General features: G+C 46.3%; 1 protein-coding gene across 2 annotated transcripts in view; it reads left to right on the forward strand.

The window, feature by feature from the left end:
• The window catches only part of BSN (bassoon presynaptic cytomatrix protein), a 463,396-nt gene that overhangs the window by 140,410 nt on the left and 307,553 nt on the right, over nucleotides 1-15,433 (forward strand). For both annotated transcript variants that reach the window (XM_045023161.1, XM_045023160.1), the window contains exon 3: nucleotides 8,744-9,583. In XM_045023161.1, the coding sequence (XP_044879096.1) occupies nucleotides 8,744-9,583 (840 nt within the window). The remainder of the gene's footprint in view (nucleotides 1-8,743; nucleotides 9,584-15,433) is intronic.

The raw sequence follows: 15,433 nt of genomic DNA on the forward strand, positions 1-15,433 counted from the left end.
TCCATACAAACTTACAAGAAGTGAAAGGTTACAAGAAGTGGAAATTTGGACAGATGACTAGGGAGGAGTATAAAAATATTGCTAGAGCCTGCAGGGGTGTAATCAGGAAGGCCAAGGCACAATTGGAGTTGCAGCTAGCAAGGGATGTGAAGGGTAACAGGAAGGGTTTCTACAGGTATGTTAGCAACAAGAAGAAGGTCAGGTAAAGTGTGGGACCCTTACTGAATGAGAGAGGCTACACAGTGACAGATGATGTGAAAAAAGCTGAAGTACTCAATGCTTTTTTTCCTCGGTCTTCACAGACAAGGTCAGGTCTCAGACTGCTGCACTGGGCAACACAGTATGGGGAAGAGGTGAGCAGCCCTCAGTAGTGAAAGAATTGGTTAAGGACTATTTAAAAAAGCTGAACGTGCACAAGTCCATGGGTCCAGATCTAATGCATCCAAGGGTGCTGAGGGAGTTGGCTGATGTGATTGCAGAGCCATTGGCCATTATCTTTGAAAATTCATGGCAATCAGGGGAGGTCCTGGATGATTGGAAAAAGGCAAATATAGTGCCCATATTTAAAAAAGGGAAGAAAGAGAACCTGGGGAATGACAGACCAGTCAGCCTCACTTCAGTACCTGGCAAAATCATGGAGCAGGTCCTCAAGGAATCCATTTTGAAGCACTTGGAGGAGAGGAAGGTGATCTGGAACAGTCAACTGCCTGACCAACCTGATTGCCTTCTATGATGAGATAACTGGCTCTGTGGATATGGGGAAAGCAGTGGATGTGATATATCTTGACTTTAGCAAAGCTTTTGATACGGTCTCCCACAGTATTCTTGCCAGCAAGTTAAAAAAGTATGGATTGGATGAATGGACTATAAGGTGGATAGAAAGCTGGCTAGATTGTCGGGCTTAACGGGTAGTGATCAATGGCTCGATGTCTAGCTGGCAGCTGGCATCAAGCGGAGTGCCCCAAGGGTCGGTTTTGGGGCCAGTTTTGTTCAACATCTTTATTAATGATCATCTGGATGATTGGATTAATTGCACCCTCAGCAAATTCGTAGATGACACTGAGATGGGGGGAGAGGTAGATATGCTGGAGGGTAGGGATAGGGGCCAGAATGACCTAGACAAATTGGAGGATTAGGCTAAAAGAAATCTGATGAGGTTCCCAAGGACAAGTGCAGAGTCCTGCACTTAGCACGGAAGAATCCCAGGCACTGCTACAGTCTGGGGACCGACTGGCTAAGCAACAGTTCTGCAGAAATGGACCTGGGGATTACAGTGGACAAGAAGCTGGATATGAGTCAGCAGCGTGCCCTTGTTGCCAAGAAGGCCAATGGCATATTGGGCTGTATTAGTAGGAGCATTGCCAGCAGATCGAGGGAAGTGATTATTCCCCGCTGTTCAACACTGGTGAGGCCACACCTGGAGTATTGCGTCTAGTTTTGGTCCCCCCACTACAGAAGGGATGTGGACGAATTGGAGAGAGTCCAGCAGAGGGCAATGGAAATGATTAGGTAGCTGGGGCATATGACTTACGAGGAGAGGCTCAGGGAACTGGGGTTATTTAGTCTGCAGAAGAGAAGAGTGAGGGGGGATTTGATAGCCTTCAACTATCTGAAGGGGGGGTTCTAAAGAGGACAGAGCTAGGCTGTTCTCAGTGGTGGCAGAGGACAGAACAAGAAGCAATGGTCTCAAGTTGCAGTGGGGGAGGTCTAGGTTGAATATTAGGAAAACTATTTCACTAGGAGGGTGGTGAAGCACTGGAATGGGTTACCTAGGGAGGTGGTGGAATCTCCATCCTTAGAGGTTTTTAAGGCCCGGCTTGGCAAAGCCTTGGCTGGGATGATTTAGTGTTGGTCCTGCTTTGAGCAGGGGATTGGACTACATGACCTCCTGAGGTCTCTTCCAACCCTAATATTCTATGATTCTATGATAAGCTCTAGCAAATGTTTGGAACCCAATTAATATCAAGACAATGTAGATATTAATGTTGTGCATAGTATAGAAATCTTGTCATTTAGTGGTGAAAGCAATATGGTAGTGTGCCTCAGTTTCCCTTTTCATACAGCACATTAGGTGTGGAGTGTCTTTTCTCCTGTGAAAAGTTCCAAGACTGTTTATAGGCACTAACTGTGCAACATTAGTGTAACAAGGCCTTTTAACATAAAGTGTGTTCTTATGTATTCCTTTTAACATGTTCAAGGGCTTTTTCAAAAGATTAGGCACATTGTACAGGTTTTTTTTACAGTTCTTGGTAACAGCAACACATTAGGTACACAAATTACCATTAGCAATAACAACAAATTCATTGCAAGTGTCCATCTACAATCATGTTTGTCATGCCATACATTTGGCTCAACACCATTGGGATTTGGGCCTTTTAGGGTTAACCTGTGGCTTCCCTTTGCAAAATTAAGTTCTCTCTTTCCTCCTTGTCCTGAAGGATTAAACCCTGACTTTTCTTGCTTAACAGAATTCAGTGGCTGATTGGATGTGCCCTCTGTGCTAACAGCTATTAGCAAGTCTTTCTTCTCCCTGTCAGCCAGGTAATTTGCATCAACACAGACAGGAGCCTGTTCACCAGTTTTCAGATCCTTGACTGCTACCATTTCCAAGGCTGGACTCTGTCTTAAAGATATACCATCCATTTTCACTGGCAAGTTAGACTCAAAGTTCTGTGGTCCTTCCATTACCAACCTCTGCTTCCACATGGAATCAGATGTTAAATCCACTGAGAGATTACAAATCATATCCAAAGTGTCTAGAGATGAGAGTATACCTGCCCTCTCAAGAGATTAACTGCACAGCTGTCCTGCTCTGCAGACTCAGCTACCCAGTCTTCCCTCTGAACCTGAGATACAGACTGTTTACTCACAGAATCTACATGGAGACATTTCTGTTCCAACAACATTGTTTTCCCAACAAACTGGTCACCCACAGCCACTTGGTTACAGGGCTGTTCAACTTTCTTAATAGCTTTTACTCCATCTGAGACCTTTTCAGAGGTATCCACACTGGATCTTTCAAAAGGAAAGTCAGTGGATCCATTCACAACAGAAAATTTCTGGCTGTTAGGAACAGAAACTTCCTTGATTAAATCACCTCCACATCCTTCAGTTGCAGCAATTGCTTGCACAGATTACCATGAGGATTCCTTTCCCTGGGAGCTTCTCTAAGCAACAATTCACCCCACACAGAAAATCTGCCTTTACCCTCTTCACCTAGGGCTTGCTCTAAAGGAACACTTTCCTGAGCGACAACAGACTCTTTCTGGGTCTCACTTACATCCAGGATCACTTTTGGCTCATCAGGCGGATTTGTACACAATTCCCTTTCAGGCAAACTACTAGATTTCATAGTCAAAAGGTCAGAAGTATTCTCCTTCCCTTTGCCACATACAAGTTTAGGAATTTTTTCCTTCTTGCTACAAGTTTCCAAACTTTCAGTAGGTAACACAATCAAATCACCTTTATGCTTTTCTTGTGCCCTGGCTAGGATATCACCCTGATTAGACAGAGTTGCTACACCTTTTCCCAGCACACATTAGCAACAGGCAAAATACAAGCACCAGAATTGTCTGGTCTCTGGGATTTTGCTAAGACACTAACTGGATGTAACCTAGTTACAGTGCCATTCTCCCTAGCAGACACAAACGTAGGACCATTCCCTTTCTGGGCTTTAGTTGAATCCAGAACCAATTCTGAGACAACTGCACTACCTTCAACCATCAGAGGCTGAAAGGCACCTTCTGTCTGCTCCACAGACAAACAACTGGAGACACATTCTCCTTTACCAGACACACAGCTTGGGATCTCATTTCCCTTGTCCCAGCGCACAGAGCTGTTCACAGACAACTGCTTGGAGACTGGGATAGCTCCCTCCATAGGCAAGTCATTACCCTCAACAGACATGGGCACATTTCCTCCATTGTCACAATTCTCCACACAGGTAACAGGTAAGGTATAGGGACACTCATCTTCCATTATACTTGCCTTCCCAAACTGCTGATTAAACAAAGCCATCAGTTCACAAGGCTGCCTAGGCTCCTCCAAAATTTCCTGGCTTCCTCTCCCATCAAAAATCTACCCTTTTCTTCCTCAGCTAGGGCTTTAACCTGACCATCCACTTTAATCTGCTCCTGAGAAACATTTTCCAGACCAATGAGTTCTTTCTGTGCTTGTTCTAATTTCAGATTCACTTGTGAGACATTAGACAAACATTCAGAAACTTCATTCACAGACAAACAGCTTTTTGCCACCTTTCCCAGGTTAAAATTACCCTCTCCCTGGCCATAGCAAAACTGGACAGAGTAATACAACATACTAACTGTTATAAACTGGACTTCCAAGAGGATACAGTTTCTGCTGTTCTTCCATTGCTTTTTTTGACTTGGAGTCTAAGTCTGGCAACTCTCTCCTCAACAGCCATACCCTCCATGTGCCTCTTATAAGCCCTTTCCTCTCTTCCAGCATCTTCTTATTGTCTCTCAGCAGCCTTTTCCTTAGCTTCCTTTTCCAGCTGAGCCAAGGTTTGCTTCTCTCTCATTCAAATTTCTGCCAGGTTTTGATTATGTTCAAATTGCAGGCTGTCTCTCAGGGCTTGCAATTTCATTGCTTCTGCTGATGCTTTCTGGCTCATGGTCACTGATCTTTAACAAACAAAACTCTAAATACCAAAATTCAAATTTGGATAGCGTGGGGTTCTGATCCAAAGCTTAATTGACCTGGTTCTGTGGGCACTAGCATGACTACGCCACTGTAACAATGCTGCCTCTGGTGGTACACAACTGAGAATATCAATTCTGGACAAATTGCTTAGAGCAGGGCAGTCACAGCCCAAAGCTTGGGTCTCTTGCATACCAAACCAGCCAAACAGAGAGGACTTCGGTCTTACCCACCCTCACTGGCTAACCATAAGTCATACAAGCAATTCCCTTAGACACTCCAGTTTTCCAGTATCACCACCAGTGTCACTTGTTATGGGGATGAATAGTTATGAAAACCAATACCCCAGTAAAATAAAAAAGGTTCTCTCAATCCTAAAGGACCAAGCCCCAGACCCAGGTCAATATACAAATCAGATCTTACCTGCAAATCACTCTGTTGCCAGTCCTTTAGAATCTAAAATCTAAAGGTTTATTCATAAAAAGAAAGAAATATAGATGAGAGTTAGAATTGGGTAAATGGAACCAATTACATACAGTAATGCCAAAGTTCTTGGTTCAGGCTTGTAGCGGTGATGGAATAAACTGCCGGTTTAAATCAAGTCTCTGGAGTACATCCACAGCTTGGATGGGTCATTCAGTCCTTTTTTCAGAGCTTCAGTTTGTAGCAAGGTTCCTCCAGAAGTAAGAAGCAGGATTTAGACCAAATGGAGATGCTGCTGCTTCCTTTTATAGTCCTTTTGCCATGTGGCTTGTGCTTTCTTTGTTCCAACCACAAGCCACCCAGCACATGGCATTGAAAAACCTTAGAGTTCTGTCCATAGGCATGTCCCTGCATGCATTGCTGAGTCACAAGGTGCATCTGCCTTCTCTCAATGGATCAGTTGTACAGCTGATGGTCCTTAATGGGCCATCAAGCAGGCTAGGGAGTGCTGATGCCAAATTGTCTGGGGTTTCACTCAGAAGCATAGCACAGGTTTGAAATACAGACAGTATAGAGCCAATATTTATAACTTTAAATACAAAAATGATCCACACAGACAGATAGCATAATCATTACCAGCAAATCATAATCGTTTCATGGACACCTTACGTGACCTCCTTTGTACAAGATTTCATGCCACTGTATGACCTTGGTTGCAACAATGATCTATACGGTCACAGTTCATGTCAATAATATCACACAGCCATGCCCCAAACTGAAGGGATGGTGGTAGAAAGTAGCCCAGGGCAATGGGTTTAGACTCCCTGCTGGGGGCCCCCTGGTCCGGGGTCGACTCTCAGGACATTGGGCTGGACCCAACAGAGATGGAGGGCCCAGGTTCCCATACCCCATTGCATAAAAGACTGAGGCTCCTTGACTAGGGAAGCAAGGGGCTGGAAGTCGGGTGTACCAACTGCTACACTGCCTGGCCCTCCAGGCAGGGCTGGCATTAGAGGGTGGCAAGCAGGGCAATTGCCAAGGCCCTGCGAAGCTAAGTTACATTCTTCAGCGCTGGGCAGCGGGGGTCGGTGCAGGAGCGCCACCTCCAGCCCCTGACTCACCTCAATGAGCCACCCGGCCTGTGGGTCAGTGTCAACGCCTCTGTGGCCAGCACTGGCTCCGCCTCCAGAGACCATCACACATGCCTGCCATGGGGTACCCTCTCCCTATTTTCTGCCCTGGCCCTAGCGAGTCGAATGCCAGCCCTGCCTCCAGGCACCCTGTTACAGGCCTAAACAACCAAGGGTTTAAGCAGTTGAAAAGACATGTACGTAAGTGCAAGAAAAATCAGGATTCCCCATACACACTGAGGATTCCCCATACACTAACTGAAAACAGATCCATGCATCTCTACAGACAGCTCCGTAAACACCTTTGCTCAGTGTGCAGGAGTGGGTTAGAAAGCTCCCATAATGTTAGTCTGTATTAGATAGCAATAGAGAATACAACTGAAATATTATCATACAGTTTTATAAATCAATTGTACACCCTCACTAGGTTCAAACTTGGGAAACCGATTAAAAAAGTAGATAATGGGGAAAAGGTCCAGAGAAAGGCAACTAAAATGCTAGGTGGTATATTGATTAATGGTTATGAGAGACAGTGGTTTGAGGCAGTCCAGTTTACTCTCTTATAATACAAGAACAATGGGACACTCAATGAACTGAAAAGGCAACAGATTTAACACGGATCAAAAGCAAATACTTCTTTACACACCACATAATTAGCCTGTGAAACTTACTACTACATATCACTAAGGCTGAGAGCAGAATTTTAAAAAGTGTTGTCATTTACATTAATAGGAATATTTGGAGCCAGTAATAATTTTTTTTCTGAGCATATTAGGAGGAGGAAAAATCCAGTTATAATGGGAATGTAGTTACCCCCTTAACTATGGTGTGGGTACTGCCTTGCCATATTTAGCCTGGGTACATCCAGCTAGGATTGCTGTTGGTGTCTGTCCCTCATGGCTATGTGCATGGCTTGCCCATGTAGAAGGTGAAGCTATGTGAGTGGGGTACTAGTTTGTACCTTGGTTCTGAATCTGTTGCCAACTGGCATCAGCTGCACCCCCTCTAGCTAGGCCAAGCAAGCTCTACATGCCCTCTGTACGAGCAGAAGTACAGTGTGCCCCCTCATGGTTCATTGGGTAGAAGTGCTGGACACATCCTGTGTCCTGAAGGTCAGGTCAGCAGCGTTCTCAGTTTCCAGTTAACAGTCCAGGACTTTTATGGCTTAGGCAGGTCTCATTTGTGAATGGTGTTTTCCTTTTTAGGGCCCTAATTGCTTGTCTCAGAGAAGCACTACGTATGCAGAGCTGATTATCCTGCAAACAGTTTTATATATTAATATTTATACAGCTGCATGGGCATCCTGGGGATTCTTAGAATCAAAAGGCTCACAGCTCCTATACAGCTTCTTTAATTAAACTTAATGCAGACATTAGTGTGACACAGGGAATGTCTCTCAAGGGGGGAGTTTTTCATTTATCGCTACTTAGCCAAGGCATTTTATACTTTTAATTTCCATCGAGTAAATCCTGATTTATGGAGTGAAAACTAGCCTTTTGCTTTCACAGTCAACAGTTTGCTTGCCCGGGAGAGATGACAATCCCCAGGCAGGGCGGTCGGCATATCGCAGAGCTGTGCTCAACTCACTCTTGCCTCTGCCCCAAAGAAGCCCAATGCCAGCTGGTGCCACCCCCTGAAGACAGCCTCTGCCCGCAGAGCCTACCTGCCATGAGATGCTTCCTGAGGCACTCGTTTGCTGCTGCCCGGGTAGTGCCCAGCTGTGCAGAGGTGGCCTGGCTCAGAGAGTAGGGCAGGGAGGGCTTCTGGGCAGAGAACTAGGGGCCAGAGCGAGCTGAGCGGCTCCCACCACCTTCCAATCAGCTGTCTTCTAGCAGGAGGTGATGGTTTTCAAACTGGGAAGTGCCCCCATGCAGTTTGGAAACCTCTGTGCTAAATTGAAGGCAGAAATCTGGGGAGGCACATAACCCCCCCACCACTCCATTTTTCTGTCCCTGCAGCTTTTCACCCTGGGCGGCTGCCCTGCTCACCTCACCCTGGTTATGGCTCTGGGCACTGCAACCCCAGAAGTTGCAATGCCCAAAGTGGAGAGCCAAGCCCAGCCAGCCCCACAGCACAGAGGTGAGTGCTGGGCAGGATCCTACTTCCCCAGGGGGTAGGAGCCAACCAAAACCACCCCAGGGCCTTCACTCCCTTATTGCATTGTGACAGGCCATAAACATTTATAAATGAGTCCTGAGCCCAAAAAGGTTTAGAACCACTGCTGTAAGGTATTGGACATACAAGAACAGTGCACTTCTCTGCACATGTCTCTAGCCACAGGTGGGGTACAGAAGAATTGTACCTGAAAGAGCCCTCTACTCATGTGTATCTAATAGCAAAATGTTTCTCTGCATAGAGAGGTTTTGGTAGTGCCTTAATTATGTTCCCAGAGTTAGCAGAGCCTGGGCAGTTAGTTGTGAGGCTGGTAGACAGGTACAGAAAACTGCTTGTGTTGCCATTGGCTGTGCGGATCCTGTCCTTGATCATGGTCAGTATCTATCACTCACTGCATTGTCTTTTTTGCCTTGTAGGTGAAAGAATGGTTATGTTTGAATTGCCAGATGCAGAGAGCTTTGGGAATGGACATGACCACCGCACCTCGCTCCAAAAGCCAGCAGCAGCTGCATTCCTCTTCACTTTCTCCATCCCACTCCCCAGCCAAACATCCCCAGCCTCCATCCCTGGGAATGACAGGACAAGAGAAACCCCCAGGAACTGTGCAGCCAGGCATTAGGCATGGTGCTGGTGTTCTGCAATCAGAGTCACCAAAACCACCCCCAGCTACAACACAGAGGGAACAATACACCCAAGGCCAGCCAAAACCTGCTGCACCTCAGGAAGTGGTGAGGTCTTCCCCTCAGCATCAAGCAAAGCCTTCCTCCTGTGACCAGAGACAGACTATGGGAGACTCCCCAGCAAAGACTTCAGCACCCCCCCACAGTGCTGCAGCACAAGAGCAACCCCAAGAGGGCCTCACAGGAAAGCTCTTCGGGTTTGGGGCTTCTCTTTTGACCCAGGCAAGCACACTCATGTCCGTCCAGCCAGAGGTCACCCTGCAAAGTCAGCAGTCCCCTGGCAAAGTGCCTCCAAAAATTGTCTTTAGTGATTCCAGCAAAGAAGCTGGACTCAGAGCCTCAAGTGCTGCATCTGGAGCACAGAGTAGGGCTGGGACTGCCCCAGCTACAAAGCAAGGAAAAGCAGAACAAGTCATCAAGCCAAAGGAAGTGCCGAAGGAAAGGGTCTTGTGCCCCCTCTGCAAATCAGAGATCAATGTGGGCTCCGGGGAACCCTCCAACTATAATACCTGTACGACCTGTAAACAGCAGGTCTGCAACATGTGTGGATTCAACCCAACACCTCATCTGGTGGAGGTAAGGAGGCTGCATACTGGGCTTGCCCATATAGCAGTTTACTGGGAATCCTGATTCTGTTCTGAGATTCAGATATTAACAACATGGCAAAAGTCGGTGCATTTTCCTTTTAGGTTTTAATAGACTTCTAAAAAAGCCTTTACAAAGTCCCTCTCAAAAGGCTGATTAATTTGCAACAAGTTAGGGTGCTTTAGAAATAAATCACACCACTGTGGTGCATTACCCCATTGTGTAGACAAGTCCTAAATATGTACTTGGGCCATGTGTTTGGATCTTGGTTGTGCTGGGATTTCACCATATTTGATTTGGGGTGGCAGGGTAGAGTTGCTGAAAATGGCCTTTGCAGTTTGCTTGGCATGTCCTTGTTTGGCTGCAGCCCTTTAATGGCATCTTTGGGTGTCCAAGAGCATAGAACGTGGCTGCTGCCTGCTGCAAGTGCTTTGAGTCCTCAGGCCCTATGGTTATGGGCAGGAGGAAACAAGGTGAAGGAAGATTTTATGTTAGGCAGGGGCCTGTAGCAAGACATTTGTACTGCCTGTTATTTCTCAGGACAATAGGGTACTGGAAGTGGATCCTGGCTTTGGGGTCATGCTGTTCAGTGGAAGGCTGGTGATGAATAAATTAGTAATCATCCGTGACTTGATAAGGGATGAGGCTCCTTACTTTGGCTGCATAATTCTGCAGGACCGGTTTTGGTGCAGTTGGTTCCATCTGGGAACTAGGTACAGTGTGATTTAAAGAGGGATTGTTGGGGAGACGATGTGGCTGTGCTGTTTATGTCCAATATAAAATGTAAGAGACATCCTGCTCTAAAACTAGCTCTGATAGAGTGCATCCATTGCGTATGTAGGATAAAGATCAGGTGGAGTACCATTGCTGGTGTATGGTTCACCATGTTGCATTGCACAAAGATCTTCACAGGCACAGAGGCCGGTAGCACTCAATGATTCGTAGACTTAAGGTCAGAAGGGACCATTATGGTCATCTAGTCTGACCTTCTGCACAATGCAGGCCACAGAATCTCACCCACCCACTCCTGTAACAAACCCCTAACCTATGTCTGAGTTATTGAAGTCCTCAAATCGTGGTTTAAAGACCTCAAGGTGCAGAGAATCCTCCAGAGATCCACATGGACTTTAACATCCATGTGGATCTCAAATTTGCTAGGCCTGCTCAGGGTTTCCTGGTCACTGTAAAGACCAGGGTGGCTGTCCAAGGTGATTGAAAGCTTGGCTCCTACAGGTGGCTGAACTTTGGCTCTGGTGTTTGGTTAGAGTTAGATTGGGGGATTGACTATTATACCCTTGTCTGTTGCTGTATGATATTAAATCAATTGTTTCTCAAGATTTTAAAGACATCTAATGAGAAAACACTGAAAAACATCCTATTTGTAACCAGTTCTACTTAAGTACAATATATAGTTTGGGTATGCCAGATATATTTTTTTAATTAAGAAAACTGGCATAAAAACAACAATTTGGAGCCGATTTTCACCATTGGTATAAAGCAGTGCAATTCCGTTGACTTCAATGAAGTTGCTCCTGCTTATGCCTGTAGTGAATCTGGGTCCTTATTGTTCAGGTCCCAGGTTTTCCTATTGCTAGTGCCACAGGAAGTGGTGCTGCTGATTCAGTAGGTGCCACACTCCCTCTGAGTTAGTAGTAGAGCAAGGCTCTTACTTGATGTTGTGCTGCTGGAGTGTCTGTCATTTGGATGGGATATTAAACCAAAGTCATTTAACGTTCCCATGCACTTTGCCCAAAGAGTACTGATGGTAACCCTGCTATCCTGGCCTAATTCCATTATGGGTAAGGCTACAATTTTATCACGGAGGTCACGGAAGTCACGGACTCCTTGACTTCCAGAGACCTCCTTGACTTCAGCCTGTGGTGGCTGGGAGCTGCAGGGTCCCCCTGCGGTGGCTGGGAGCTGCAGGGTACCACTCCTGCCTCCAGCGGCGGGGGCATCCTGGAACTCCGAGCCGCCACAGGCGGTGGGGGTACCCCACAGCTCTCAGCCACTGTGGGCAGTGAGGGCCCCCCACAGCTCTGAGCTACTATGAATGATGGGGGTATCCCAGAGCTCCTAGCTGCCGCGGGCTGGGGAGCATTCCGCAGCTCTTGGCCACTGCGGGCAGCAAGGGCCCACCACAGCTCTGAGCTGCTGTGGGTCGCAGGGGTATCCCCCAGCTCTTGGCCACTGCAGGTGGGGGGGAACCCCGGAGCTCCAAGCCACTGCGGGCGGCAGGGTTACCCTACATTTCCCAGTTGCCTGGGGCCCCCGGGAACTTCGAGCCACTGTGAGCAGTGGAGGTACCCCACAGCTCTCGGCTACCCAGGGCCCCTGGGAGCTCTGAGCGGCAGTGGAGGTACCCTGCAGCTCCCGGCCACCGCAGGCAGTGGAGGTACTTCACAGCTCCTGGCCACCCAGGGCCCCTGGGCGCTCCGAGCCACTGCAGGCGGTGGGGAATCCTGGGGCTCTGAGCCCCCCACAGGCAGTTGGGGTCCCTGGAGCTCTAAGCAGGGCCCTGAAGGTGCCCAGCCACTGTGGGTGGTGTGGGGACCACACAGCTGAGCTCCCCATTTTGTCATGGATATTTTTAGTAAAAGTCATGGACAGGTCATGGGCTTCCATGAATTTTTCTTTATTGCCCGTTGCCTGTCCAGACTTTTACTAAAAATATCCATGACAAAATCTTAGCCTTAATAATAAGACAGTAAATATCTTAATTCTTCTTCCTCTTATTCACTCCCAGTGGAGCATAAGGCGTCAACCATTCTCCTCCATTCATTTCGTTCTTGAGCGAGGCAGCAAATTTCATCCCACTTCATTCCCATGCCTTTCATTTCCTCTTCAATGGTCCTTCGCCACGTCCCCAATGGTCTACCTCTCCTCCTCCTTCCTTGTGGTGTCCATCGTAGGGCAATATGAGGGTGTCTATCAGCACCCATTCTCAACACATGCCCCAACCATCTCCATCTTCGTTGTTTGGCTTCATCCACTATGTTGTTAATGCCCGTTAATCGGCTCACTTCAACATTGGTGATACGCTGCGGCCAGTGTATGTTAAGAATTCACCTAAGACACCTTCCTTCAAAACCCCGAAGCCGACTTTCTATCTTCTTGTTGGTCCTCCATGTTTCCGCCGCATAAAGCAACACAGAGCGGACATTCGACCTGTAGATCTCTACCTTGGTTTTCATTTGCAAGATGGCCGACCTCCAAATGTTCTGAAGTCTATAGAATGCAGTTGCTGCAAGACCGATTCTGGTAGATATCTCCTTCTGAATATTACCATCAGCCGATATGTAACTACCAAGATATTTAAAATCGTTCACCTCCTCCAATTCTACGTCACATACTACTGTCGTCGTCGAGCTGGCTGTTTTTACTTTCATTGTTTTGCTCTTACCGGCGTGGATATTAAGTCCCACGCACCTTGCTGCTATACCTACTCTATCAGTCTTCTCTTGGAGGTCCATCTGAGAGCTTGAAATCAGGGCGATGTCATCCGCAAAGTCACAATCTTCAATATGACCAGAGGGTCCCCATGCGATCCCTCTTGGCCTATCTTCGGTGGCTTTCCGCATCACCCAGTCTATAACCACAAGAAATAGGATGGGCGAAATAACACATCCTTGTCTAACTCCCGTTCTCACATGGAACCACTCGCTCCGCTGTCCTTCATGGCGAACACAACACTTATTATCGGCATACATATCTTTGAGGATGTTAATAACTTTCGGAGGGAATCCATATGTTTTTAGGATATTCCAGAGAGATGGATGGTGGACGCTATCAAATGCCTTCTCGAAATCAAGGTAGTTAATGAACAGTGGCGAGTTCCATTCAAGGGATTGTTCCATTATCATACGTAATACAAATATCTGATCAACGCATCCTCTCCCACTCCTAAATCCTGTTTGTTCTTCCCTCAGGACCTCTTCTACTGCTTGTCTTATTCTCTGTAACAGGACTCTGCAGAAAACCTTCCCGAGCACTGATAACAGGTTTATACCTCTCCAATTATCACACAAAGACAAATCACCCTTCTTTGGTAATTTCACAATGATACTTTTCTTCCATGCTTCAGGTACTTTCTCTTCTTCCCATGCCTTGTTGAATAGCTCCTCTAGAATCCCGGCACTCATATTCAGGTCGGCTTTTAGCATTTCTGCGGTTATTCTATCTTCGCCTGGTGCCCTATTTTCTTTTGTCTGTCTAATGGCCTCTTCTATCTCTCAAAGCCGAAATATCTTAATGCCTCCATATAAATCCACGGTACGCTCACACATTGAATACTGTGGGGAGTTTTGGTCACTCCATCTCAAAAAAGATATATTAGAATTGGAAAAGATACAGAAAAGGGCAACAAAATTGACTAAGGGTATGGAACAGCTTCCATATGAGGAGAGATTAAAAAGACTGGGACTGTTCATCTTAGAAAAGAGACAACTAAGAGGTCTTATAGAGGTCTATAAAATCATGAACGGTGTGGAAAAAGTGAATAAGGAAGTGGTATTTAATCCTTCACATAACACAAGAATCCGGGGTGATCCTATGAAATTAATAGGCAGCAGGTTTAAAATAAGCAAAAAGAAGTATTTCTTCACACTACGCACAGTCTATCTATGGAGGTTGTTGCCAGTGGATGTTGTGAAGGACAAAACTACAACAGGGTTCAAAAAATAACTAGATAAGTTCATGGAGGTTAGGTCCATCAATGGCTATTAGCTAGGATGGGCAAGGATACATGTCATGCTCTGGGCGTCCCTAGACTCTGATTGCCAGTGGATGATGGGAATGATCGTTTGATGATTACCTGTTCTGTTCATTCCCTCTGACGCATCTGGCACTGGCCACTGTCGGCAGACAGGATAGTAGGCTAGTTGGACCATTGGTCTGACCCAGCCTGGCGATTCTTATGAAGTTTGAATGTTGGAATGAGTATCTAACAATAGTCCTCAATGGAAATGGGTTTAAATTAACAGAGCTTTAAGGGTTTGTGAATTATGTACTGAGCATGTGCAGGATCTTTTTGCAGAACCACATTATGGGTGAGAGTTAGCCTCCACTTACCACTTACTCTTCACTTTGAGAACTTAAGTGGGACTTGCAGGTAGGTGGTGCCCAGGCCTTGTATAGGGTGAGCCCCAGCACATGTGTTCCCCTAAGGACTGACGAGTGGTGTATGTCATTCAGTGTGCATTGTAATGCTCCACACCAGCCAGGAATGCTTTCAGATCTAGACCTATTTTCAGGAAATCCGCAAGCTGAGAAAAGGGATTAACCACCTTCCCCTCCTCGTCATCTCACCAACTTGCCCCCTTTGCCCATGGAATTGAGCTCAGGACTAAGAGTTCTGTTCCCACTGACAATACTTTGTACATCACAAACCTCATTTAGTGAAGCCTGGCACCAACCTTTTGATGTACGTTGTCACTATGCCTCAGTGGATCACAGCTGAGGATACCAAATTCAAGACAAGCTGCTGAGAAATAGGGTAGACACACCCCAAAACTGGTGGTTATTCTTTCATAAGATGTACCAATCCAGCAACAAAAGTAAACTTCTGTCTCACCACATTGGCTAACAAGAAATGGAGTCTCCTTAGGTATTCCAGTCCTGGATTCAACACCCAGACACTAGACTTAATGCCGAGTGGTTATTTAAAACCAATTTCAGCCACATACCCAGGTCAATATATAACTCAGATCTTACCCAATAATATCTAATATCTAAACATTTATTTATAAAAAGAAAGAAAGGTGGGAGTTGAAATTGGTTAAAGGAATCAAATGCATACAGTACTTGCAAGGTTCTTGGATCAGGCTTAATGCAGTGATGAAA

Source organism: Mauremys mutica, chromosome 7, assembly GCF_020497125.1.
Source record: "Mauremys mutica isolate MM-2020 ecotype Southern chromosome 7, ASM2049712v1, whole genome shotgun sequence".
Lineage (NCBI taxonomy): Eukaryota > Metazoa > Chordata > Testudines > Geoemydidae > Mauremys > Mauremys mutica.